Genomic DNA, 26,543 nt, shown 5'->3' with positions numbered 1-26,543 from the left:
GTAAGGTAAATCGAGTGTATCAAGACGCAGAGTGGAAAATGCCACGTCCAGCCATGCTCAGGGATCTCCCCTTGACCGAAAAAGACTTAATTAATCTCTTTGAAGGGAAAGGTTCCTTTGAGAGGCTACTCCTGTTGGATGAGGTCCCGAGCTGTTGGCAAAAGTTTATAAAACACCTTTCCTTCTAATCAACCCAGACATGGTAACCCAGGAGAGTCAGAGACTGCATCTTAATTATTGTCATCATAAACAGTTGGGTCTGGTTGCTGAGAGAGCTGGATACATGAGTCTGTATTCCATACCTGTGGCAACTGGAACATCATTTTCTATTATGTTCTATTTTATTCTGACAGACAAATGATTAATTAGCACAATCAGCCTCTCTCCTTGAAAACGGCCATGGATCAGTGTGTCCCCCCTCCATCACGTAATTGAATCAGGGCCCACACACCTGTTTCCACTTCCTTTAAACAAACACCTGCCCAGTAACTAACACAAAGCATTATTAAAACTCAACCTGCCTTGTGCATAAGTATATCTTTCAACCTGACCTAATCAATGCTGAAAGCTAGGAAAACATAGGTTTCAAAGAAGACTGCTGCCGCCTGATCCTTACCTGGACTCAGAATGTCTGTAGCTCTGGCCCAACCCTGGTTGCTTGACAGAGCCTCTCATACCTGTATTGTACAATGATGTGAGGTTTGATTCTGGAGCCAGACCAACTTGGGATCATACCTGGTTTTCTAGTTGTGTGAGCAATTCTCTTAATCCCTATAAGCCTCTGTTTTCTCATTTTTAACATGGGAACAAAATTTTACTTCAAATGTGTGTTGTTCTAAAACAAACAAACAAAAAAACCTGATGAAAAAAAAAAAAAAAAACAAAGCCTGAAAAAAATGTGGGATAATATCAGAATTTCTTATATTAGTTCTAGAAAAAGAGGACAAAGAAATTCATGCAGAAATATATTTGAAGAAATAATGATTGAAACTTTCCCAAATGTGGTAAGTAAATCACGCATATAAAGGGCTTCATGCAGTATTTAGTACATGTTAAGCAAGTGTTAGCAATTTTTTTTAGTATAATAAGAGACTATTAAAAGCAAATTAAGTTGATAAATTTCAGTTCTGGTTAAGATGGAGAAAGTACATGCTACCCTACCCTTTTCACCAATTGTAGCTAAGAGTCATTGCCAACTATCTGGGGACTCTGAAAAATAAAGAATTCTAGCATATATATATATAAATATGTCTAGCAATCTCTCCTTAAAAGCAAATGTACACATACACTTGCTTTTAGGGAGAGAATGCTAGACATCTATTTTATTTCTTAAATATTACCAACCATACGGTTACAAAATATCCCCAAACTTTTTTGTTTTAAAAAGAAAAATATAGATATCCTCTGGTGAGCTGTCATTAGCAAATAAGCAATTAATGAGTGACCATGGGAATGAAGCAAGTGTTGGTACATTTACAAAGTGTTTCTTTCACTTCCATTTTCTTGGAGAATGATTAAGAGAAGGATTGGCTCTATGTGCTAGAGGGTATTGCCAGCACCGGATGTAATGAATTCTTAAAGTTCACAAAAGGAAAATGTTTCAATTCAGTTCTTGTGATTTGAAATCATTCTTGATCCTCTTGGTAAGAATCTTGCCCTTGTTTGTTTACAATAACGCTAACATATTCTCTACGAGTTCATGGCCTAATAGGTGAAGAAAAATAAAAGGCTACTATTAAAAAAAAAAAAAGAAATCTTTCTTGATGTGAGGGTTCTTCCTTTACTTAATTGGGAAAAGATTCCAAGAGGGAATATCAACTTCTGGTATGTTAATGTTTTGAAATTAAACTATGGGAGGCTGAGTTTTGGTTAGAGAAAGGTGCCATACATATTTTGGCTTCTCCTGTTCTTTCAGTTTTCAAGAAAAGCAATTGGACGGCATTTTTAATAACCTATAATCCTTGCAAATCATAGCTGCTTTTTGTTGTCTATATTCCAATTGGAAATTCGATATGCAACTTGCCATTCCATGTAGAAATACTCTGAAACTTTCTTCTCAAAGGGAAACTTCTTTTATCTTTACCTTCTCTAAAAATGTTCTATTTTATTTGACTTATGTTACACCATGGAAACTAATTACTTTTTCAACAAAGGAAGAAATAATTACAATAGACCGGATTCTCATGTCATTAGAAACTGTCTTTTAATTTTATTTTTTTTTCATCTTTAGCAGAATTATTTCCTTTTGAAGAAGAAAAAAGTCTCTGGTTCTGCAGATAAAAATCTATGTATAAGAGAATGTTTTGTCAAATAAACAAAATCTAACAGGACGCTTTTGTGAACAATGTTTTATGTGGGCTAAAAAATGAATTTCTTCACCCAAATCTACATGGCTGATGCATATGCTGTGGTTCAGTGCAACCTTCAAAGTTTCATCTTTTTGTCTCCATGATGCCACTTGGGTCTTCAGTTATGCATAAAGAAGCCAAGGAAAAGATGTGACTTGAGTTTCCAAGTGTTATTTCTCGAATCAGTCCTCTGTATTCAAAGTTTTGGCTTTGAATACTGAAATGGAATCTGGATAGAATGAAATTGATATAAGAAAGGGCCCTTGCACTTTGATTTTGTAGAGGCCAAATTAATCCCTGGTTAATTTCTAAATTTGAAGCTAATCAGGTAGCGTTGATTTTGCTTTTTTCTTCTTTTTCATTCAAATGAAATGATTCTGACCCTGAGTTTGTTTTCATAATTAAAAAGGTTTCCTATGTTAACTTTCTGCTAATATTTATTACTACAGTATTCTGTTTTCAAATATGTGATCTGAGTTTTCCTAAATATAGGCAACTTGAATATGGTCAACATATAAGAAATAAAAAGAGAATACAGGGACTTGGGATAGAACCGCAAGATTCCCCAGACAACCATTCAGAGACTGCAGAGGGACGCTTGCCCTTAAACTTGGCTGTGGGGCAAGCAGTAGTGAGCTAATAGTCGCTTGAATGGTAGGTTTAGGAGAATTCGTATGTGGTGAAAATCATATTTTTGTATGAAAGTGACTCAGAAACTATATCTGACTGTAAGAGTCAGATGTGATGCACAGTGCAGTGGTTTTCAAGCCTAACGATAGCAATGAGATTTTTTTTTAAAAAAAAAGAAAAATCTCTGCTGGGCAGTGCCTGTGGCTCAAAGGAGTAGAACGCCAGCCCCATATGCTAGAGGAGGCGGGTTCAAACACAGCTCTGGCCAAAAAAAGAGAAAGAAAATCTCTGCTGCTAATGGCCAACATATAATGCAGACAGATGCGGGGCTACTCTGCTTGATTTGAATCCGCAGTGGGCTCCACATACACCCCAAGATTTGGCAGAGCCATAGTGATGAACCATTGGTTTAACAAACCAGAAAATCAGAGAGTCAACTCAACCCCTTCCTAGTTGGTGGACTAGAAGATCTAGTCATTCTGAATGAGTGAGCAAGGGAGTTATTCCTACTTCTTGGGATTGCTGTGAAGATGAATGCTACAGATAAAGTGGTCAGCCCAGTACCTGGCCTGTAGGCAGACATTCAGAAAATTGCATCTACTCCTGCCATCATCACCATCTCAATTGTCAAAACTGCTATTTACTGAGCCCCAAAAATGCCCCAGGCTTGGTCTAAGGACTATAAATGCATCAACTCTGTTAACTTACAGATAATGACATTGAGATTTAGGGAGGTTAAATAGTTTACCCAACATAAATTATAAGTAGTGGAGTTGGATTTAAGACCCAAGCCCTAGATTTAACCTCAGGGCTCAGTTATTTCTTATTAATAACAAATTGCAGGACTTAGTGTGTACCTTTGTAGGTCGGTCTCTCCATATCTTAGCTCTTCCTCACTCCACAGAAACAAAGCCAATGGGATATTTGTGTTTGTGTGTATATGTGTGTGTGTGAGGAGATTTATTGTACAACAAGAAATCTGGTGGTGTGATTCATTCTGAAAGCCTGAGAATCAGAGGTGGTATTTGGAGGTAGCATCAGCAATCAGTTCATCACTCACTAAAGACGGAGAGGTAATGTGTGTCGAGGGGCGGAGGCACAGCCCCTCTTCACGTTGGTTCCCCTTTTGTGCTCTTTGTTGGAGAGTTATAAGAGTAAACCAGGAAATACCATTGAACGTTTGCAGATCTTTGGGGATTCCATAGGTTATGCTTCAGCAAAAATGGGTCTCTTTTTCCTCCTTCATTATATTCAAAGTCATCTAAAGGCATCAAATCCATCTGTAAATTAGCCCCCTTTTAAAATCTAAACTTAGCTCCTACTACATCCTAAAATAGTGCTCTGCCACCGGCAGGTCATTCTCTTCACAGGCTCCAAAGGCTGCTGGTTTGTTCCCACCTCCTTCATTCCTCAAGCACTGGTTAATATTCTTTGTGCATAAAGTACATTGCTAACAGAGTACTTTTCAACAGAAAGGAGATAATTACAGCCTGCACTTCCTGAGTTCTTGGTATGTGCACTTGTAGTAAGAGCCAGCACCCAGTGAGCACTTACATGGGATGGGCACTGAAGTAAACAGTGCATGGGATTACTGTTTATTCCACCCAACAATCCTAGATTCTTTTTGAAGACAGCAATTTGTTTTTCTTGTCTCTATTTTACAGAGGAAAATAATCAGGGCAAAGAGAGCAAGTGTCCAAGGTCACATGTGGTAAAGGAGGGAGCCTGTGCTTTCATCCCAATCATTTCTCTTAAATACTACATTCGAGGGTAGAGGGTACTACACAGCCCTCAAACTTAAACCAAGATTAAGCCATTAAGCTTGTACAGATAATGGGAACACAAGGCAGTGGGTCAGAAGTGTCCTAATAAAGATGCTCAGTGATATAGGTGTTCCAAAAAAGAGGGGTTTCTTCAGCCAGAGATTATGAAAGAAAGCCTGTGTATGGGGTGGGATCCTACTCAGGACTTACTGGAGAGATTTCATGTGTATTATCAGCGAAGGGAACAGAGCATGAATGCATTAGTTGGTTTAGGGGAATGGGATTTAAGAAACACTTGAGGACAGAGTAGGCCATGAGACTTGTAAGGCAGATGGCTGTTAGATCAGCGGCTCAGAGTCAGGTGCTCCTCTTCATCCAGTGGGTGTTACGGGAGGGAAACCAGGTAGAAACCTCACAGCGGCCTCTTCCTCAGCACTCAGGCCTCTGCAGCCTCCCTTCAGCAAGGCCTCCACAGTGCCCGTGTCATATAGTACACTTTCCATTCCGCGTGACCCTCTGCAGTATCTTCACACTGTCCTCTCTGTGGCCATTGTTAGGACTGATATTTATTTTTTGTCTTACTTTTCTTCTACATCTTTATAAGTAGAAATTCTGTCTTGTTCCCTGCTAGATACAGCACTGTCAGAGTTTCTGGCACACAGTAGGTGCTTCGTTGAGACCCCACTGGCTGACCGGCTTGAGGCTTTCAGACACTGGTACTTTTGAAGTATGGATGCTCCTTTCCTGTTCTGTTGTCATTCTTTCAAGCATTCTCTCCTGACACAGGACCTAAATCACACTCACTGCTATGTTCTTTTTCATAAAACCTTATTTCCTTCAAAGCACTGTCACTGTTTTAAATTATAAATGAGTGTATCTATTTATATTTTCTCTCCCACGCAATTGTGAGTTCCAGCAGGGAAGAGACTGTATATTATTTTGTTATATGCCCTGTGCCTGGCGCATACTGGGGTGCTCAATTATTCTATATTGGATGACTATTAAAAGATTCTGAGTCCCTTGTAGTTTAACTGCAGGGTAGAACTGTTAGTGTGTGTGCTAGTGAATGAAGATTTTGAGAAGCATTTCTCCAGACAAAGAAAGAAGAAAAAGTTTATTTTACTTTTTCTGATGGAAAAAGGGCCAACACAGAAGTGAAAGAGAGGGACATAGAGTTGGCAGAGAAAACCAGGTACTCAGACTTTTTATTTAAGGGATGAAGATTTATGGCTGCAGCCAAATTAACAAAGTATTATAAACTGCTCCAGCTGCATCTTCTCTCTTCTTACCAGCAAGCTGATGACAGGAATCAGCTGCCTTCCCTTTGAAGACAAGCTTATCACTGGTGACTGTGATCTTGGCAGTGATTCTGCCCTCGTGATATGGTCTGGGGTAGGAACTAAAGGTTGTGGATCACATCTCCCTCTGTCTGTCCAACAATTTTTCAAAGCTATAAAGCAGATTCTCAGAAGCAGTTTTAAAAGAGAAAGATTTATATTTTCTTTCTTTCTGTTTAGCTCTTTTCAGACGTTGTGAAAACAGAACCCCCACATGGTGCCTGTCATTGAGGGAGGGGGAGGGAGAGGGAGAGGGATCATATGATTGATATTAGCCCTTACTGAGAAATTATGAGTGAAGTAATTTTTATGTTATTTATATTTTTCCTGATATTTTAGTAAGACCATTCCCTTTAATAATATGAAAAAAATAGCTGATAAAAAGTTGGTACATTCTTCTCTTTGGAAAAAAATTAGATTTTTTTTTCCTTGCTACAGCTGGTCTGGGCTCTTATATTTTACATGTATGTTACCAAACTGCTTGGGTTTAGAAGAAGATATTTATATCCTCTTCTCCAACAGGACAGTGTGGTGAAGGGACTGGACCTAACTCTGCTTGAGGAGGTGGTGCAGGAGACGTCCTGGTGCTGTTCTCCACAGTGGGTGGTCCGAAGGCAGCAGGTGGGGTCCCACCTGAGCAGAGAGCATGCTGGTCATTGATGGGAGAATGGAGAGCTCCAAGGGCTATGGAAGGCTGGATATTTTTTTCTTTTGTCCAGTTATATTGGAGATTTGTATGGTGTTCAGGTGGTTCTGTGAGAAGCTCCAGCTGCTAAAAGGAAAACAAGAACAAAAAAGGGTAGACAACATACCATAGTTGCAAAAAGCAGCCAACTCAGACTTGTGAACAAGGCACTCTGAGATGGGAAACTGGGCTCTTTAAGTCAGTGGCAGATTGTGGCATAGGCTCCAGAGATAAGCTTCATCGTGCCTGTGATTCTTGTTCTCATTTGGAAAATAGGTTAGTAGTACTTCTCTCTTATTTATGGAGCAAGGGAAGATAGGCATAACAGTTAGGTGAACTGAATTCTAATCCTGGATCACCATCAGCTGTGCAGACATGAACAAACCAAAGTACTTCTCTGTATATTTAAAATGAAGGGATGGCACATAACCCTGGAATCTAAAATGACTATGCAAGTATTTTTCTCATTTAATGTGCCCCTCCTATGGGGGGCTGGATACAGCCAAACTCCACACCCCAATATCCATACCAGCAGAATCCCTTCTCTGATTTGCCGGGCCCGATCTCCTAACTGAAACTCTAGCTGGGCCACCTGCTGCCTCAGGGCCTCACGTAAAGTCTGTAGTTGGTTGGCCTCTTCCCTGCAAGAGAAAAAAAAATTAACAGTCACCCTCAGGTACAATGTTCCATTGTCTCCCTCATAGTATAGGTTTTTTCCTTCGAAATTTCTTAAGACAGAAAGTCACACTCTTTATTTGTATCAGTTGCAGGCATACAAGTTCACCAACATATATTAATTTCACAAAGTCATGAAAGCACTCCTCTGGGGAAGCTGTGCACTGACACTAGTGCCTAGTCCACCCTTCAAAGCAATTCTGGAACTTTTTCTGGAATGACCATCAGAGCGGTCATTGTATGGCACACAAAAACACGCAACAACAGTAATAATGCACACTACTTAGTAAGACACCACTGTATGGTGACCCAAACACAGCTGAGACACTGACATACCATGGTTATGAAACCTTGCCGAGTTGAGTCGTTTGGACAGGGCTACAAAAGTAAGCACACAATGGCAAGTTCACAAACTTTTCAGACTATCATATAACAACAGCTCTGATGGTCATTCCAGAAAAAGAGTTCCAAAATTTCATTGAAGGGTAGACTAGATGCTGGCATCTGTGCATAGATTCCTGAGGAGAGTACTTCAAAGGTCACTATAGTGATATTCAGCAATGATGTACATAGCACATTTTTTAGAATGAGTTTGCTAACTTAATTGTTAGGCCTTGCAGGTGCATTAGTAGGACAGTTTATCTTTCCTTTTCTTTTCTTTCTTTTTTTTTTTTGAGACAGAGCTTCAAGCTATCCCCCTGAGTAAAGTGCTATGGCATCACAGCTCACAGCAACCTCCAACTCTTGGGCTCAAGCAAGTCTCCTGCCTAAGCCTTCCAAGTAGTTGGGACCACGGGTGCCCGCCACAATGCCCAGCTATTTTTTGGTTGCAGCCATCATTGTTGTTTTTGGCGGGCCTGGGCTGGATTCAAACCTGCTACCTTAGGTGTATATGGCTGGCACCTTAGCCACTTGAGCCACAGGCGCTGAGCCAATTTATCTTTTCTTAAAATAACTCTATTGTAGTACAACTTATGTGTCATAAAGTTCACCCATATTAAAAGTACATTTAAATGAATTTTAAAATAATTTGCCAAGTTGTATCATCAGCACAATCCAGTTTTAGATTTGGCACAAATCTCCCCAGTAAGAACCACTGTGCCCCTTTATAGTTAAATGGATTCCCATCCCTTACCCCAGGCAATGGACAACTAATCTAGTTTGGCGACATGTTGCAATCTATGTGAAAATAATGTAGATTTTCAAAAGTCTAAGAACTCCCAACATTTGCACTTGCATGAGCCCCATTCACATTGATTCTTTAACATCCTGCTCGGCAACACCACTGACTGCCCCTCTTCTGACCTTCTCAAACAGCCCCAGCCTTAAAGACTAAATGTTCCTGTCTAGCAAATGGCTCTTAGAGACTCCCACTGAGAAAGCAAGAACAAGACCATGAAAGCAAAGGAAAAGCCTGGATTTCTCATTAGCCCTGCTCCAGGGTGCTCATCTGTCCTGCCCTGATTACCTTCCTTGCTCCAGGTGTGTGAGGTGGTACTTTTATGGCTCCCTTAGATAATTACCTTTCCTCCTCAGACATAGCGCTGGAAAAGAGTGCCTGCTGTCCCATAAGGTGCTGTTCAATTTCCTCTAAATGCTCCCGGAAACTCTGGCAAACCATCTTCATGGCTTCCATCTCATGGACTGTGCACTAGGAACAATTAGAAAAAACTGAGAAGGAAGTCCTTTCTGATTCATTGCAAGAGCTCACTGCAGTGGAGACTGCTTTGTCGTGTCAACTCACCTGTTCGCAAAGATGTCTTACTACCAATGTGCAAGAATAGAGAATAGGGAGAGCCCAGCCTTCGAGTTCTTAAAGCAACTAGATGTAGTATTTGGCTGGGACAGGAGGACAGCAGTTGCAGGATGATGATCATTATGTCCCAGATACTGAACGGCAGTCTGGAGGGCTAGGTGACATAGGGATGTGAGAGTGTAGACAGAAGAGAGGAGGAATGGCAGGTTGGAGTGAGGGCTTGTGCTTAGCAAAGTTGAGTCTTGTTTGGCTTTGGAGCTAAGTTCTGCCTCATTCTGGGTGTCAGTAACATTGAACATGTCAGTTCAGGTGGTGTGTGTTTGATTAAAAAAACATGCTTAGAATATTTTTTATTAGTATTAGCCCTAATCAGCCACAGTCCCTGGATGTTGCAATCTGTAGGATCAGCTCCACTCAGCTAACAAGCCCATCCAGAGTAAGGCAGGCAAAGGTTAGGCATCCTACCCTTTTCAGGAGTTAGAATTGAAAATTGAACTCAATCTACCCTCTTAATTCTGCTCCTCATTGCTCCTGCTCTGAGTCATCTTATAAAGCTTACTTCCTCTCTAGGACTGCTTTTGCCTTGGTTTCCTAATTTAAACATTCTTGCAGCCTCTGGAAACTTTAGAACTCTACACATGTAACAGCTCCTGCACTAAGAGACTTGGCCAGACTCTACCATGGCCTCCAGTAGCACAAGCCTTTGTCCCCAGATGATCCTAACTCCACCCTGTCTGAGAAAGTTCAACACTTTCAGTACAATAGAAAATGTACTATTTGCTTTAGCCAACACCTGACATAGACTTCCGTCCTTTATTAGAGTGTTTACTAACAGAGGCCTACAGTTGTGGCTATGTATCTCTTACAATTCAGAATTCCCTCCCTCAAGGACCTGAGAGCCATGCCTTTGAAATGCAATCATCTGGAAGACTACAGACTCTGTCTCCCAGTCTGTGGAGAGGTAGCATCTTTCATAATTGACAGCTAACAAACACAGCTGGCCTAATGGCACATATATGGCATAACCCTTTGTAATTTTTCTGCTTCTCTGACTCTGCTGAGTCTTGCTTTCCACTCTCCCTCATTATCTCTTTAAAATGCCCAAATCACATCTGTACAAATCAGGCTGGAGCTCAGCTTTCTTCCCTACTGTCAGTAGTTGCTGAACAAATCTATTTTCACTGCTTTAACCAACTTTCTGCTGTTTATCTTCGACATCCGGGCCCAGTCCATTTCTTGGGCATGCTGATGGTCTGCTTACCATCTTATTTTGAAGCCTAGTTTGGATCATGCTTTCAATAGATCCATGATCCAGAACCCCAGGGTCACTACCCATCTGACTTTGAGGGATATTAATCAATGCTTGTCAGACTCTAAAGCCATCTCTGAACATCAGGCCCGCCTGTTTGGACCCCCTTTCAGATCAGTACGGCACTATCTTTCTCCCCTTTATTCTTGCTAATAGAATTTAGAGGGATCAACCCGTCTGGATACAAAAATATATTTTCCAGCATCCCTTGCAGTTAGAATGGCCAACAAGATGGAAGCATGAATCATTGTTTAGGCCGTCGATGTCACTGAAGCCCTTTAACAAAAGCTGATGTCCCCTTTAGCCTTTTCTTCTTCCTTCTTCCAGAGACTGGCCATGCATCTCCATTAATTTCTCCAGCCCCATTTTTAAGAAGTCCCAGATTTCTTACCCTTCTTCCCAAAACCCCATAGCCAAGATCTTGGCAGCCTGATGGCTATTTTTATCAGAAATGCCATAACAAAAATACTTTCCTAAGAGTAATATTTTTATAATAAAAACTTTCCATCATTTTGCTTTGAGCGTTTGGCTTTGATTCTATTGTCTAATTTTTTTGCTGAATAACATTGTGTATAGTAACACTCTCCAACTACTTTTGCATTGGTGTGAGTGAACCAGCTAGAGGACTCTGATCTTGGCAAGAGTGCTTGAAAGAGGACTGGATTATGGCTCCTAAAACTAGAAAAAATACTGGAGACCACACCATGAAGGGCTTCTTACATAAATAAGTGCTCTGACCAAAAACGCTTAGTTAACTTGTCTGCAGTCAAAAAATGGCAGCCAGATTTCAAACCCAAGTTTCATGGTTCATTTCTTCTCTTCCAAGATCTGAGTCATAGTGTAGCTGGACACATGCAGAAGTTATTTTTCCTTCAGGAGTGAGCTGTTTGAGTTTCTAGTAGATTCCTATAAGGTAATCAAGAGCAAACAACTGGCTCAAATTCCCTTCAAGGGCATAGGGACAGCAATGCCAGGGTCCTGGAAGTGTGTTGCTCAGTTATGCTGAACATTATACACATTGAATTTCATGCTCAAGTAGTTATTTGGGGGATATAGAAAAGTAGGAGTGGGGCTGAATTGGGGAATAATTGATGGAATATTTGCTGTCTGAGAAGGAAGTAAGTGGAAGATTCTTAAACGATGCCATCTTCTGGTCATTTGGAAATATGAAAAATATATTTTAGCTGTAGAATAGGTATAGAGATCATTTCAGAAAACTCTAGATAAGAAAAGTAAAAATTAATTGAATAACATCATTTGCATAACCTTGGGTGGAACTGAAGGCCACTATGCTAAGCAAAGTATCTCTGGAATGGAAACTGGAACACCACATGTTCCTACTATGAGTGGGAGCTAAACAATGGGCACCCATGGGCACAAAGAAATGTAAAAGTCATTGGAAACTAAGAAGGGGGAGGGTGGAAAGGGAGGTGTGGGATGATAACATACCTAGGGGGTACAGTGAACACTACTCTGGTGATGGGGGCACCAAAGTCCTTGACGTAAGCATTGTGCACGTATCCATGTAATAAAAACATTTGTACCACCCTAGTATTTTGAAATAAAAAAAGATGTTTTGAACTCTTTTTTTCCAACATAAAGGCTTGATTAGAACCCAAATATAACGCAAGAACCTCTCTACCCAAACCTATTAAAACACCATCAATTCAAAAGCAATAAACTTTTACTTTTGAATTGGCTCATACTACTTTGTAAAATTGCATGTTTTCCTTTTTCTTTAAACCTAAATCATAAACATCATAGAAGAATTTTTACTATTCTGAAATCTTAGTTCTGACACAACTTATTATCTCTTGAAAAGATTTTTTTAATTAACCCTTTTTAAAAAATTAACACTTTTTAGAAATTAACAAATTATTCCGAGGGATTCGCTTATCTGTAAGCATTTAATTATATCAACAAACCATTATCTTCGATAACCCACAGACAACAAAGTTGGTTCTGACCAATAAGCCAGCCAAGCGTTTTTCTGCAATGTCACATCTCTATGTAAAGGGAGGAAGGTGAGGATGTTCTTGTGAGTCTTCAAGTCTTTTACTTAAAATTACCCTTAGTTTCAACATCTGTTTGAACTCCTATTCTTATGTAAGAGCTGTCATCCATCTTTAACCTATTTCCTGTTAATTTTATTATAAATACTTTTTTTCTAACTCCAGCTAGTATCTAGCATCTAACTTAAAGCCATTTTTCTCCAGAACACTCTTTAGGCCTTATAAACCCAAGCTCACTCACAGTAGACACTAAGGCATGGACTGACCTTTTTCTCTTTGTTCTTTACATTTCTATAAGTAGCCTCCTCCCATGGGGAATGCAATCCCTTATTCCCACGTGCTTTCCTGCATGTGAGCATGTGCACATGTGTACGCCTGCATATGAAGGCAAATACGCATGTGACATGCATGTATACGTGTGTGTTTGTGTTTTGATTGTTTCCTTGGGCTGTATATTTCTGGTTCTTTGGGTCTAAATAAAAAGAAATGCATGTGAATGCATCTATGAAATCTATGAAAACCTATGTAGTGTCTGCTTTAGCAGGTGCATATTGCCAAATCAATTTGATATAAAAATTCCTCCTTTTTGTAAAGTTGTAAATCCTAAGAGAAGGCAGAGGCAATATGAAACAAGGAAGGTATCAGAAGCCATGAAACGGTGGCCATCACACTCTCAATCCCCTGCCCATTTAAATCTACACAAAAGTCTGAGGATGGTCTTTGTGCATAATGGGCCACAAAATCTTTTCTATTTTCTGCAGAAGGGATGTTGATATGTTAAAGTGTCAAATCAGAAAGAACATCGACTTCTAGATGCCAAATCTCCCCACACAGCTGGGGCTTCTCAGGCCCACAGCCCTCTCTCAGCATGAGGCGGGAGGAGTGGAAGAGCTCCGGTCAGGTCCACCCTCCGGGTGTTCTCTTCTGTCCCCAGTTTAAACAGTGTTTGCACCTGTACCTGGCTCTGCACTGCTGTGCCCAAGTGTCTTCAGGGTGGTTTCTCGATCTATCCAGTTTGCCTTCCTGAAGAAGCTGGAGTCCTTCTACCCGCTAATCTGCTCCAGGTGCCTGATGCCACATGCTCTTTCGATCCCCACAACCACACAAGTTCACAAGGACACCTCCAAACTCAGACTGCCAAACTTCTCACACTGACAGCCTTACTCGGCTGTGCTATTGACCTGCTCCAGCAGGTGACCTCTGGATACCACGGTTTGCCTGATGGATTAGACGCCCTCCTGGCCCCTGTAGTGAGGCCCACCCTTTAGCCACTCCCAACACTGGCTCCTGCTATGTCTAAGCCAATTTATCACAGGCATCTTAATTGTGTCCCATTATGTAGGACATGTTTTCAGTTTGTGCCACGGGAAGCTGTGTTACCCTGTATTCCTATTTCATTTGTGGTCATATCACTGGAAAAATGATAGACTAAATGAGCACCAAGATACAGCTGTTGCCATAGATACCTGATTATAATTTTGAGGGACAAATTAAGTGATGGTGCTTCCCAGAGTCAGTTTGATGCACTAGATTTCTAGCTTCTTAGTCTATGGATTCATGTTTATTTCTCTTCTTAATGCGACCAGTAAATGACTTATCTTATTTTGAAGAGTGGCAATGTAAGCAGAAACTAGATCATATCTTATCATGGAATAAGTACCTGTCTGATCTACACTAAAAGAATGGCATTGGACATGTCTAGAAGGACCATTTTTTTTCAGATTTTTTAATACAAATTTTATTTGTATAATTTTCTTATTTCTAACAAAAATGTAATACTATGGTCTATTTTGTGTACCTGTATAAAGCTTATCTTAAAATTTAAATTAGAAAAATAATCTTCTTTCAGGATATCTATTTCTATGTTAGACCAACAACCCACTTTTCATCATGGAAACTGGAGCACCTAATTCTAGGATTTAACATTTTTTCCTCTACACCCTCTCAAATGTCTCCTCCAGTATCTTTTATCCGTAACATTTTTCCCATATGAACTATGTGATCAAGTAAATGTTTATTCCCTTAGAGGTGGGTTTCTCAACCTTGACATTATTGACATTTGGGGCTAAATAATTCTTTCTCATAGTGGCTGTTCAGATGTTTAACAGCATCCCTGGCCTCTTCCTACTTGTTGCCAGTAGTAACCACCCCCCTCCAAGTTCTGCCAGATAAAAATGTTTCCAGACATTGCCAAATGTCACCTGGGGTGGTGGGAGGTAGGAAATTATCCCCAGCTGAAAACCACTGCTTTAGAACATTTAAAATCCCCCAATAAATAATGATGATGATAATGATGATGGTGGTGGCGGCAGCGGGGTGATGAGGATCCTACCCTTCTCCAGGATTTGAACTTCACATTAGCCTTTCTTCTTTTCTTCCACTAAACTTTTGGGAAATATATCCAGAATTTATTTTAATGCCTAAATGAAACCTTCTCTTGCTAGCTCAAACCTCATTAATGGCTGTCTTTAAAAAATTCTCAAAGCTGAAAGGTCTTGCAATTTGAAAAAGATGATGCGGTAACTATTTAACCTTCCATGTAATCACTTGCTTTGTTTATATTACATTTTGTGTAGATTCCTATCTGTTGAAGGATCATGAAGTAATTTGTTTCATCTTTCAAAGAATCACTTCGTAGTGATCCTTTGTGGCCAAGTGTAGTGGCCAAGGGTTTAGTGTTCCCCAAATTTGAATTTGAATTTGGACTTATCATTTACTAGAGAAAGTGATTTGAACCCTCTCAGTTCTAGTTTCCTCATCTATAAAAGAGGAAGAAGCTGGCACATATTAGGGACCTAATAAATATTTAAGGTGTGGATGAAAGGGAGGGTTAAATGACATAATATAAAGCGGTTAGCACAGGCACTCAGTAAATATTAAAAGAATGAGAAGGTAACCCACATATTTGAAACAGTAGGTACTTAGTAAATCATGGTCCCTCCTTACTCTCCTTTGAATAGTTGCAGGTCCACACTGCCATACCCACCCCACGTTCTTGGCTTTCTCTACATGTAGTTTCATGTGTGATAGGCTCAACTTTTCAATCAATGGCTAGCCTTGAAGGTCTACATCATTCCTTACCTTGAGAACCACTAACGAGGGAGCACTGGAAGGACTCATTAAATACTTGTTGATTGATTCAGGGTTGAAGAAGACTGGGGTCATTTAGTTTTCAGCAATCCCAATGTCCACTTTTACAAAAGCTTAGCAAAAGTAGACCAAAAGTCCCTCTGTTTGGCATGAGAAGCTGTAAGTTCAAAGCCTGAACGATAATTAAAATAGTAACAAAAATTGATAATGAAAGTAGCACCTACACAATGACCATTCCCCAGAGCTTCCTACGTGCCACACACTGTGCTGAATGACTGAGTGTGTTGCGAGCTTTACTAGGTTTATCTGAATTAACACCAAAACAATCCTGTGTCAGTGGCATGAACAGTCCCCCTGTTTAACAAGCCAGGCTCAGACGGGTTAGATGGTTTTTGTAATATTATGCAGCTGAGTGAATTTCAGACACAGAACTTCCCAGCTAGCCTGAACTGGACATGAGGTACAGACACATTTATGTTTATAACCTTACACATATGAATTTATTATTCTGTGCCTTAGCTTTCCCTTCTGTAAAACGGGGATTAATAATAAAATTTGCCCTCCTTACTTCAAAAGGTGATTGATTGGAAGTATCCAACAAGAAGAAATTTGTAAGACTATATCATAAACATGCATCTGTAAATGTTACTTGTAATTTGAAACAGAAAGGTATGCCTCGAGATCTCATGTTCAGAAAAGAATGAACACTGTTCCTGAGGTGTCTGTCACTGCACATCTCCTTCCCACCTGTGCAGAAGTGAACACTTACGTAACACAGCTCCCTCACTGTCGTGTCCCGAAGGATTTTCAAAGTCTTCATAAACTGGTCTTCTGAGTGATCAGTATGTGAGTAAAGGCAGGGCCTACAGACCCAGGGTGCAGGCCCAGTGCTTTGTGTTTCCCGGGTGCAGTGGGGATGGTGATGACAGCAGGCACAGCAGTGGGCAGGAACAGTGTGGCAGACGCCCGCTGGGTAGATACTAGGGAAGCCTGTGTCTAGAGAGACAGACTTGGTGAGGGGCTGGGGTCCATGTGTCAAGGTCTTTATTCTTGGGGCTGAACAGAAATGCCAGGGCCTGGGCTCACATGCAGTCGTTTGAATGCAAGTATCCTCCATCTGTCTTTCTTCTGCCCCCTGACCTGGTCCTGTGGCAATAGGGTCACACATAGTATATTCTAAAGATGTTCCTCTAAAATGAGTCCCCAAGGACACAGCACTCTGAGCAGCTGACACCAGATTGGAGGACATCTGGGTCATCACAGATCTGGAGTTGCCAGTGTTTGAGTCAGCAGATGGAGGAAGGGCTCCCATCTCAGCTTCTGCCCTAGGTGGTATTTGACCCAAAGCACTACACCTTGGCTTCAGTTGGGCTGTATCTCCAAGCACTTTATGGAAGTGGGGAATGGATTTTGCAGATGGTTGAACAAGGTCAACCGTGTAGGGCATGACTTCACTGTGCTTGGGGATGTGCTGGAGTGGACTTTCTTCTGTCAGTAAATTGTTGTTAGTATCAGGACAGAGTCTATAGCTTTCCTCTTCCCTTGGGGCCTCAGAGTCAATGTGAGGGCACTTGCCTTGAGCATGGTCATTTCCAGGTGACCTGTGAGACTTGCAGTGGTGGCTTTGCATGTGTACTTCTCCAGCTCCCTCAGGCCTCAGATACCCGTCCTTCATTTTTGTGATGTGGGTCTCCATAAACTCCAAAGCATGATCACATTTAGGAGTTATGGTGCCTCCAGTGATCTTGTGTTCAGTGCGGGGTGTTGGCAGAGGCTGCCAGAGATGGCTGTCTTTCCCCAGGGGTTCTCCCCCAGAAGTCTTGGCAAGGGCCATGTCTGGGGTCAACAGCTCTGGTGACCCTTCCATGGCCTCAGGCTGACAGTCCTCCTCCACTACAGATATTGAGGCCTTTTCTCCCAGGACACTCCAGTCCTGGCTTGAAAACGATGTGCTCACTATACTCCTGGAGTCAGACTCATCGGCTTCCTGCTGACAGTCAAGTTCTGGGAGGAGGCTCTGGCCGGGAGGATCCCTGGCCTTTCCACCTGCCTTCTCAGGAGCACTCTGGCTGCTTAGCAAGGAGGGCACCTGTGGGAGAAACCAGGACAAAAGTGAGAGAGGCAATTGGTCTAAGGAGATTATATTTTCTTGTCATTGCCATTAATTCAAGAGTCAGAGGGATAACTCAGGCTTTACACCAGTTGACTGCTTTACCTAGGACCTCCTCTCTATGAGGCCCAGCTTCCTTGTTTAGAAAAATCAAAAGAAAATAAAAAGGAAAGGGAGGCTGAGCTTCCTGGCACCTTTGCTAATGGACTCCATCATGCCCCACTCCTGGGGTGCATGTGGCATGCGTCTTCTCAGCCGTTCACTTTAAGTTATCTTTCTGAGTTAGCTGTGAGAGAGGTTAGGGCAGCGGGGTGGTTGATAGGACTGCAGTGGGCCATGAGGCTGGGCACTGAGGGCCGTGTTGCACCCTCCTACCTGCGAGGGCAGTGGCTCCAGGGGCTCCTCCAGGAACCCGCTGCTGTCAGACTGATAGCTGTTGGCTCTGTCCACCCTGGTACCTGTGGAAGGAAGAGGCATTGAGGTTAGTAAAGCAGAAACGTTCCACCAGCGGGACTGGGACCAAGCCCTCCAGGCACCTGGCATGCTGCAGAGTGCCCACAAATGCCCCTGCATGGAAATATAAACAAATGAGGGAACTCAAAGGGTGGTTTCTTCTCAATTGTCAGAGAGTTCATGTAAAACTGCATCACTTCAAAAAAAGAATAAAACATGAAGAGAATAAAATACAGAACAGAGAAAGGAAAACCAACATCTCTCAAAACTAAATAACATTATGGTTGGGAGATGAATCTTTACTAAGGGGAGGAAAATCCAGAAGGAAACACATATGTCTTAAATGCCACACTAATAAAACAAAAGACAAAAATTGATATCCGCATACGTGTCTATATGTGTGCATGTGTATGTGTGTGTACATGTATATTTTTAAACAAAATTTGGAGAAGAATCCCTTCCTAGCTTAGACTGTTTGTGTAGACTATTTATATGACTACAAGTCTGTACTCATGTTTTAGACCAGCCCTGTCACCACAAGAGGCTAGAACAGGCAGAGAAAGAATAATGTTATGTGTGGGCAGGTCATGACTTTGCAAACATGAGCATCTTGAAATACTAAGTTTGTAGCTTCTCACATAAATATTGTGTTATGTGTTGTGGGTTGGGGGAAAAATAGGTAGTTTCATCTTGCCAAAGATTAAATTATGGGATTCTTTTTTTCTTATTTAATGAGAAATTCTTTCACATATACTACAGTCTAGGCTAGAGAATAAGAAATCTCTTAGGAGGAAGGGGATTGGAATGTAACCTACTTAGAACACCAAGGAGCAGAGAGAGGAGCACTGTTTGTCTTGGAAGACTGGACATTGGTGAGGAAGTGAAGTGGTTTGAAGGAACAGAAAGGTTGGGTATCTGGTAGCTACATGAGAAATGGGGGATATGGCTTTGATTGAATGACTAAGTGAGGAAGAGTACAGTGGGGGGAAAAGGATTCTAGCCTCTCTTGGACTCAAACTCAAAGGATAACACTACTAACAAAAGAAGCACCTCCCATCTCCCCACAGGCCTGGCACTGGGCAGACTTAACTATCTGTGTGTCTGAACAAAGACATCAAGAGACACACTGTCCCAGAGGTGATCGGCCCAGCTCAAATCCCAACCACTTCACCTTGACGACAAAGTAAGGAGAAAGAAGAACTTTAGAGAATTAAGTATTATAAATCCCATATTCTTTAACCTAGCCTCATAATTAAAGCTAAAAATTAAAGGACATAAATTTTTTAATAGCTGAATCCCAGAGAGGTAGAGGAACTTTAAGCAAAATTTCAAGACAACAAAGTCTTTGACTTAGCTATTGCCTGTTGTTAAAAGTAAAATATGGAAAATATTTGCTAGCCATAGACCTCAGCGAGACTTCTGCTTCTGTAAAGCTGGAGAGATAGGGATTAGATATTTTCTCCCACCTGAAACAACTAAAGAACTAGGCAAGATACATGAAAAAAAGGTTTTCAAACCAATGGTCATCAGGCAATTAAAGAAGGCAATTCCTGAGAGTGAGGAACAAATGGTTGAACCCTGTAACTACCCAGCTTGCTGCCTTGAGAGAGTCTGCAGGCCTTGGTATGAGAAAGGGGAAGTAAGGGAGAGCCTGGCAGACTCCTGAAGTTGAGGAAACAGAGCTAGGCATCTAGAAAGACAGAGTCAGCCAGAGTGGGGCAGAGTAGGGGAGAGGAGGGAGCCGCACAGAGATGGAACTCATTCAGGGCCTGGAATAGGGAATTCTCCCACCGGCCAGAATGCAAAACCTCATAACTCACAGGGCATTAGAGGGTAGAGTGCTCAGACTTGCCTCAGGAATAATTAGCCCCAGAATGACCACTGCTCTGGTCCCACCTAACAAGTCTTAAAAGATCTGAACAAATTAAACTGTTTTCAAGTAACTTGTTTCTTATGCCCAAGGTAAAGAATATTTACTGGAGTATAGTAATACCTAGCACCCACACAGTAAAAGCCGAATGTTTGGCATCCAGCAAAAAACTTCAGGCATGAGAAGAAGCAGGAAAATATAATCCCTAATGAGGAGAAAAATCGATAAATTGAACCTAGAACTGACACAGATGTTAGAATTATCAGATAAGGGCATTAAAACACTTACTATGATTCCAATCCATATGTTCAAGAAGCTAGAGAAACAATGAAATATGTTAAGTGGAGACATGCAAGATAGTAAAAAAGACCCAAATTCAACTTCTGGAGATAGAAATGACAAGATCTCAAGTAAAATTTATACTAGATGGGATTTGAGATTGCAGAAGAAAATATTAGTGATGGAAAGACACAGCCATAGAAACCTATCCCAAGTGAAACATGGAGATTTTAAAAAATTTAAAAATGAAAATTGCATCAGTGAGCTGTGAGATAGCTCTAAGTAACCTAAGACATAGATACTTGGAAAGCACCAAAGAAGAGGGGAGCATTTGGAAAACTGTTTCAAAGAAAAGTTTGTTTCAAGAAGTCCATCAAACTCCCCAAGCACAGGAGACAGAAAGAGAACTACACCAAGGAATATTACAATAAAATTGCTTAACACTAGAGATAAAAACAAACCTTAAAATCATCCAGAGATAAAAGAGTATCAAGTATAGTGTTAACAAAGATGAAAATAGCAGCAAATTTCTTATTAGGCAAAAAGACAGTTGAGAATCTTCTTTAGGTTACTGAATGAAAAAATAATATGAGTAAGAATTAACTGTTTTATGTATTACTAAATCTCTCAAAAAGACAACTATTTAAACACAAATAATAACAATGTAGTTGTGGGGTTATAACAAAAACTTAGAAGAGTCTACAAAAACGAACACTTATTATAAAATTGAGTAATTTGGATGGAAGAAGCTGCCAGAGAGATATTCTTTTAATTTTGATGTGCAATTTTTATAGCGCCTTTAACCTAAGTAATATGATACTGTTTACCTGTTGTTGGAGGAAACAGCGTATACTCATTGCATATTTATTACGAGACATTTGTTTGCTTGTATATTTAATTTGCGTAATATTTACACAAGTAATTTTAACTTTGCTTATGTAATATTTAAGACCTTACTGTTCTTGTGGTAATTAAATATTAGAGATCTTCAGATCCTTTTTGAATTAGGAAAAATATCACCTATTTCCCTCCTTATATCAACTTATAAATGCTGACTATACTAGTAAGCTTTCAAAAGTGGAGATCAGAATTTCAAATGATTTTTCAGTAATATGCAAAAAGTCTAGCTACTTAGGCTGGAGACTTTCACTAAGTAACTCTGTCAAGTGGACAGTATAGCCTCAAGAATTTTGCATACAAAGCACCTGTTTCAAGTTCCCCATCTGTCCTTACAACCTACCATAGCCTGTTTCTGCTCAGCCCCAGGGGGCCCTCTGTAGGAGACAAAGTATATGGATAGGAAAGAGCAAGACAGGACTAACCTCCACTCCTTACTCCCCACTCCCACACTGTATAAATCTGAGGAGACCCAAAGACATTTGGGTGGGATATACAAGACAGACTTTGGAACCTCTTGCTATTTCCATGTGTTTTAACTCAATATTTGTACCATAAACAGGACTTCCGACGCATCCTTATTACTCCAACTTCCAAACAATTCTAAGAAATTGCTGTTCTGTAATATAAGCTTCATATATGATGGTTTCTATTCCCCTTCTTACAATGCTTGAAAGAAATCATATGTTATGCCACTAGAACACAAGAATAAGTTAGAGTCCGTTTGTCCATATGCTGGCTGGTCCATATGAAAATAAACCACCACAAACATGAAGGGTCCTTAAAAGGTGGAAAGAATAATTTCCTCTAAAAGGGGTGTATATGTGATGTTACTGTTGCCTTTGTTAACTGTTCATGAAGACAGCTCTGTTGTACTCTCTAGGCCTTTCTCCTCAGCTTAAATCTCACTGGTTCCTTTAAATCGGCCCTCACAAGACAGGCTTTCCAAGACATTTGCGTCCTATACTTTTGAATAAACTCTGGCTTAATAACATTTGCCATAACACATGGCACCTGGACCTCGATTCAGTAGTGTAAAACACAAACAAATCTTGAAACTCATTTAAGTGAATTTGTAAAACAACCAAACTTTGTGAATCTCACTTTGATGGTGAGATCAAACGGTAGAATTGGGCATAGTTGTCACAAGAGTGGAGGTTTATTCATCTTGTGTTTGTTTCAGAATTCAAGAGCATGCATCTGAATCATTTCGAGAGACTCACCAAAGTCTGGGCCAATTTACAGATGGTTTAGTTTCTTCAGGAGTTTAAAAATCCTTTCTCCTCATAAAGTACCTTTTCAGCAACCAGACAACAAACACTGAAATATTATGTTTCCAAATTCTAAATATTCCCAGGGAGTTGTAGAAGTTAACTGCAACAAAGCATGAGAAATCGCCTAGCCCAGGATGACTATGATGGATTATGAAACAAACAGACAACTACAAATGTGTGTTATTTATCACTTCCACACCCACCACTAATGTGTATTACAATGGAGGGCTTGACTTTGAGGAAGGCAGTGCCACCTGGGTAAGAGCAATGGCAGTGATTCCTGCATGTCCAGGCCAATTCCACCCTGTTCCTGAAGCTAGCTAGGACAGAACGGGAGGAAATTGAGACATCGCATTACCCCCAAATGGAATTTCCTCCAGACACTTAATATGCCCGAGGAACCACAGCTTTTTCTTACCCCAGTAAATGGGGGCCTTCTCTTCCATCTTGCACTGATGGGTGCTATCCTTTTCCTTTGGCTAGATCTTATCACCCAAACTTTCCACTATTGGCTGCCTCCTGTTCCAAACCAGTTAGGTCAGTGGTTCTCAACCTGTGGATCATGACCAGTGAAAATACATCCTGCATATCAGATATTTACATTATAATTCATTGCAGTAGCAAAATCACAGTTATGAAGTAGCAATGAAAATAATTTCATTATTCAATTTCATTGAATTATTCAATTTCATTATTTCAATGGGTAGGGTCACCACAACTGTATTAAAGGGTCACAGCATTGGGAAGGTTGAGAACCACTGAGTTAGGTGAATGAAGTCCTTCACCTTCACCAAGCCCTGGATGATTTTTTTCATGCCTCTTTAGGCTACTTGGTTCCTCCACTCTGCCTATCTCATAGCTCAAAGGGGCACACTTCTCTACAATGAATGCTACTGAAGTCTAGTTAGGCTCCTTGCTGAGTCATCCAGAAAACATAAAGCCAGCTGTACTGGGTTCAGATTGTGAGTCTTCTACTTGTGAGCCGTGTGATTGTGAGTATGCAACTTATCCTCTCTGAGTCTGTCTCCTCATGGGGAAGAGAATGAATATGGTAATAGTATGTTACCTGAGGAGGGGACATGATATAAACATGAACTTTGTATGTACATATACTTTAAGCACATGTAAAGGATTATACAAATGCATGTATGATTTTTGCTGCAGAATGTCATTAATATTATCTATTTTAACTAGAACAGTATTAATATCATTATAAAATAATTATTTATTATAATGATTAATATTAATTAAAAATGACCTTTTTCAGCATACAACTGTTTTTGTGAAGTTAGATCTTAACTCTTGCCAATTGGGTGGCCCTACCTGGGGCAGGGACTCCTACTCTATTGACCTAGAAGTTTGAAACATTTCTGCCTTGGAGGAAACAAGATGCCTCAGGCACTTTGTCTGAATGATCACCAGATGGCAGCATTACACCAACGACAGAGTGGAGGAGCCAGGTCCTCGTCTAGGGCCCTCTGGAATGGCTAAAATTAAGGAGAAAAGTCAACCCCAAGGGCTGCTTTTCTGGGCTGCATTGAAAATAAAAGTTTCTGAATCCTAAGTGGAAATTTACACTTAAAGTAGTCTGAGTTCTTACAGGCTCAGGAAAAAGGGCAAAGAGCCTATGGAATTTAAACATAAATGAGGAGACGGAGAAAAAGCAATGGGTGGCAGGGTGTGACGCGGGGTGTAGTGGGGTAGAGCAAGAGAAACGCTGCCGCCTGAGCCACCTTCACCCACAAATTCTGCTTTTCCTGTTTCATTGCCAAGTTCCTTTCTCTTCTGTCCTCTAATGGTAGAACATTCTGTGACCGCTCTGTGGGGAAGCTGAGTCACAGAGGGAAGTTGTCTGAGAGCTGGAATGGCAAACGCAAATACCTGTAGGAACTGGGCAGATAGCAAAGAATGTGAAGCGGCTCGGATTCCGGACAAAAAAGAGTACCGTGGATTGTTTGGGCCAGTTGCTGTTCCCCAAAGGCATTTGAGAAAATTAATTTTAAATGTTTTGTAGAACAAACAAAACCCCTGTATTGGCCACAGTGAGACTCCAGTTTCCCAAGTTGGAAGCCAGATGGTGCCACCTACCATCCAAATGCAGGAATTCCTTCCAGAACATTCCTTATTGATGGCCATCCAGCTAGCGCTTACTTACTTTCCCGTATGTGGTTAGAGCATATCACACCTTTTAGAAAGTGCTTCTTTATATTGAGCCAAACCCACACTCGCATTTGCAGTTGTTGGCTCTGTTCCTTGGAGTAGTACAGAAGATTCCTATGCCTTCCTGAAGACAGGGCTTTCTCCTCAGCTGAAATCTCCCCAGACCCTCTAAATCGGCCCTCACAGCGTTAGGTAGCTAGTTAGGAACAGCTTTCCTGTGGAAGGAGGACAAGGGCTGAGCTCCCAGCTGCCATCTTGGTGCTGCCCACCTTAATTTTGTCCCAAGCCATTGCTTACATCTGAGGAGGAAGGATCACCCTAGCAATCCACCAATCAGAACTTAGTGTCCCAACTGCGGTGGATATCGATGACTCTGTAGCCTAACAAGAGGTACAATAGAGTCTTGAAGGTGACCTAAAACAGAGGTTCAGGGGAGGTCTAAGGGCACAGTAAGACTCTAGTTACAGGGCAGTGCCTGTGGCTCAGTGAGTAGGGTGCCAGCCTCACATAACAAGACGAACCCAGCCCCCACCAAACTGCAACAATAAATAGCTGGGCGATGTGGCAGGCCCCTGTAGTCCCAGCTACTCGGGAAGCTGAGGCAAGAGAGTCGCCTAAGCCCAAGAGCTGGAGGTTGCTGTGAGCTGTAACAGCACAGCACTCTACTGAGGGTGACAAAGTGTTTTTAAAAAAACAAACAAACAAACAAACAAACAAAAAAAACCCAGTTACAAGCTGACCTCTGAAGAGCATGGGAGGCCTGATCCTGGGTGGTGTAAAAGAGAACTGCACACCATAACCCTCACCTCTGCCTCTTTGCCTACTTATCCAGTGGAGGTCTGTTCACGGTCAGTAGCAAACGTATCTTGGTCTGTAAGCCTGTATCTTACTCTTACTCTGTAAACCTACCTTTCTCTTCCTCAATAAACTTTGTTTCTTGCTTGCCATATTTTGAGATGCCTGGTCATTTTTCGACCGAGAGTGCTCCAAGAACCCAGGACCCAGGCAGTTGCCTGAAACCTTGAAATTTTAGGACAACAGGGCAGAGTTTCCAGGCTGCTCATGTCCTGTACTGTTGAGTAAGTCCTTACTTGATCAAGTCTGCTGGGAACCCTCATGCCCAGACCCAAATTCAGTAGTAGAGACATATCCGCCCAGCACATGAGGAAAGATGAATGCTCTTTTTTTTTACTTCACTCCTATAAACACAGCCTAAGGTGGTGTGTGTTAGAAGTTGTGTTCCCATTGTTGGGTTATACTGACATGGGTCTCAATTTTTGAAATTGAGAAATAAATGTTTTGAAAACTAAATGAAAGATTCAGTTTGTATCCTTTTGAAATTTGATCTAGCTTATTGGGGACCATGGTTCCACCCTGTCAAGGATAATTTTGATTTTCCTTCTGAAATCTATTTGTCCTATCTAGGGATTTGACAGCATTCTTGCTGTAGGCCAAATCACCACTACTATTCTGAAGAGAATAGGTGATAGAGACAGGGCCTGGTAACGTGTGCCAGAAACCTTCATTCTTAACAATTGTGCATCGTGCCCTGCAGAGTCCAACACTGTTCTAGATATTCCTCAGACACCTGCCCTAATGGAGCTTATTTTTATTTTAACTTTGATCCTTAGAACTGAAGAAAAACTGAGAATATTGGTGGCTATAGAAAATATTTCTGAAGGAAGTTAATTCTTCTTTCTGTGCCAGAAGTCTTGGTAGAGGAGTTCTGAGCCTATAAAGATTTCTAAAAAACATTTTGATAACTTCTATTAGCATCCTGTATACATTTTTATTCCAAACTTCAACAGCCTGGAAATTCTTTTTTCCCCTTCCTCCCTCCCTTCCTTCCTTTCTTCCTTCCTGTTCCAAGTTTAGCAGTTTTTCCTTTGTTTGTT

General features: G+C 41.0%; 1 protein-coding gene across 1 annotated transcript in view; it reads right to left on the bottom strand.

Moving 5' to 3' along the window:
- Positions 1–2,189: 2,189 nt before the first annotated feature.
- The window catches only part of CCDC129 (coiled-coil domain containing 129), a 96,839-nt gene continuing 72,485 nt past the window's right edge, over positions 2,190–26,543 (bottom strand). Inside the window, exons 9-14 of the mRNA XM_012804331.1 lie at positions 18,091–18,173; positions 16,375–17,694; positions 8,962–9,089; positions 7,293–7,404; positions 6,577–6,850; positions 2,190–2,284 (exon numbers count right to left, since the gene is read on the bottom strand). Coding sequence (XP_012659785.1) covers positions 2,190–2,284; positions 6,577–6,850; positions 7,293–7,404; positions 8,962–9,089; positions 16,375–17,694; positions 18,091–18,173 — 2,012 coding nt within the window. The remainder of the gene's footprint in view (positions 2,285–6,576; positions 6,851–7,292; positions 7,405–8,961; positions 9,090–16,374; positions 17,695–18,090; positions 18,174–26,543) is intronic.

The sequence above is a fragment of the Otolemur garnettii genome, unplaced genomic scaffold (genome assembly GCF_000181295.1).
Source record: "Otolemur garnettii isolate 467f Iridium unplaced genomic scaffold, OtoGar3 scaffold00028, whole genome shotgun sequence".
In the NCBI taxonomy this organism is placed as follows: Eukaryota; Metazoa; Chordata; class Mammalia; order Primates; family Galagidae; genus Otolemur; species Otolemur garnettii.
Note: the sequence above shows the minus strand (reverse complement) of the source record. Positions and strands in the feature narration are given on the sequence as shown.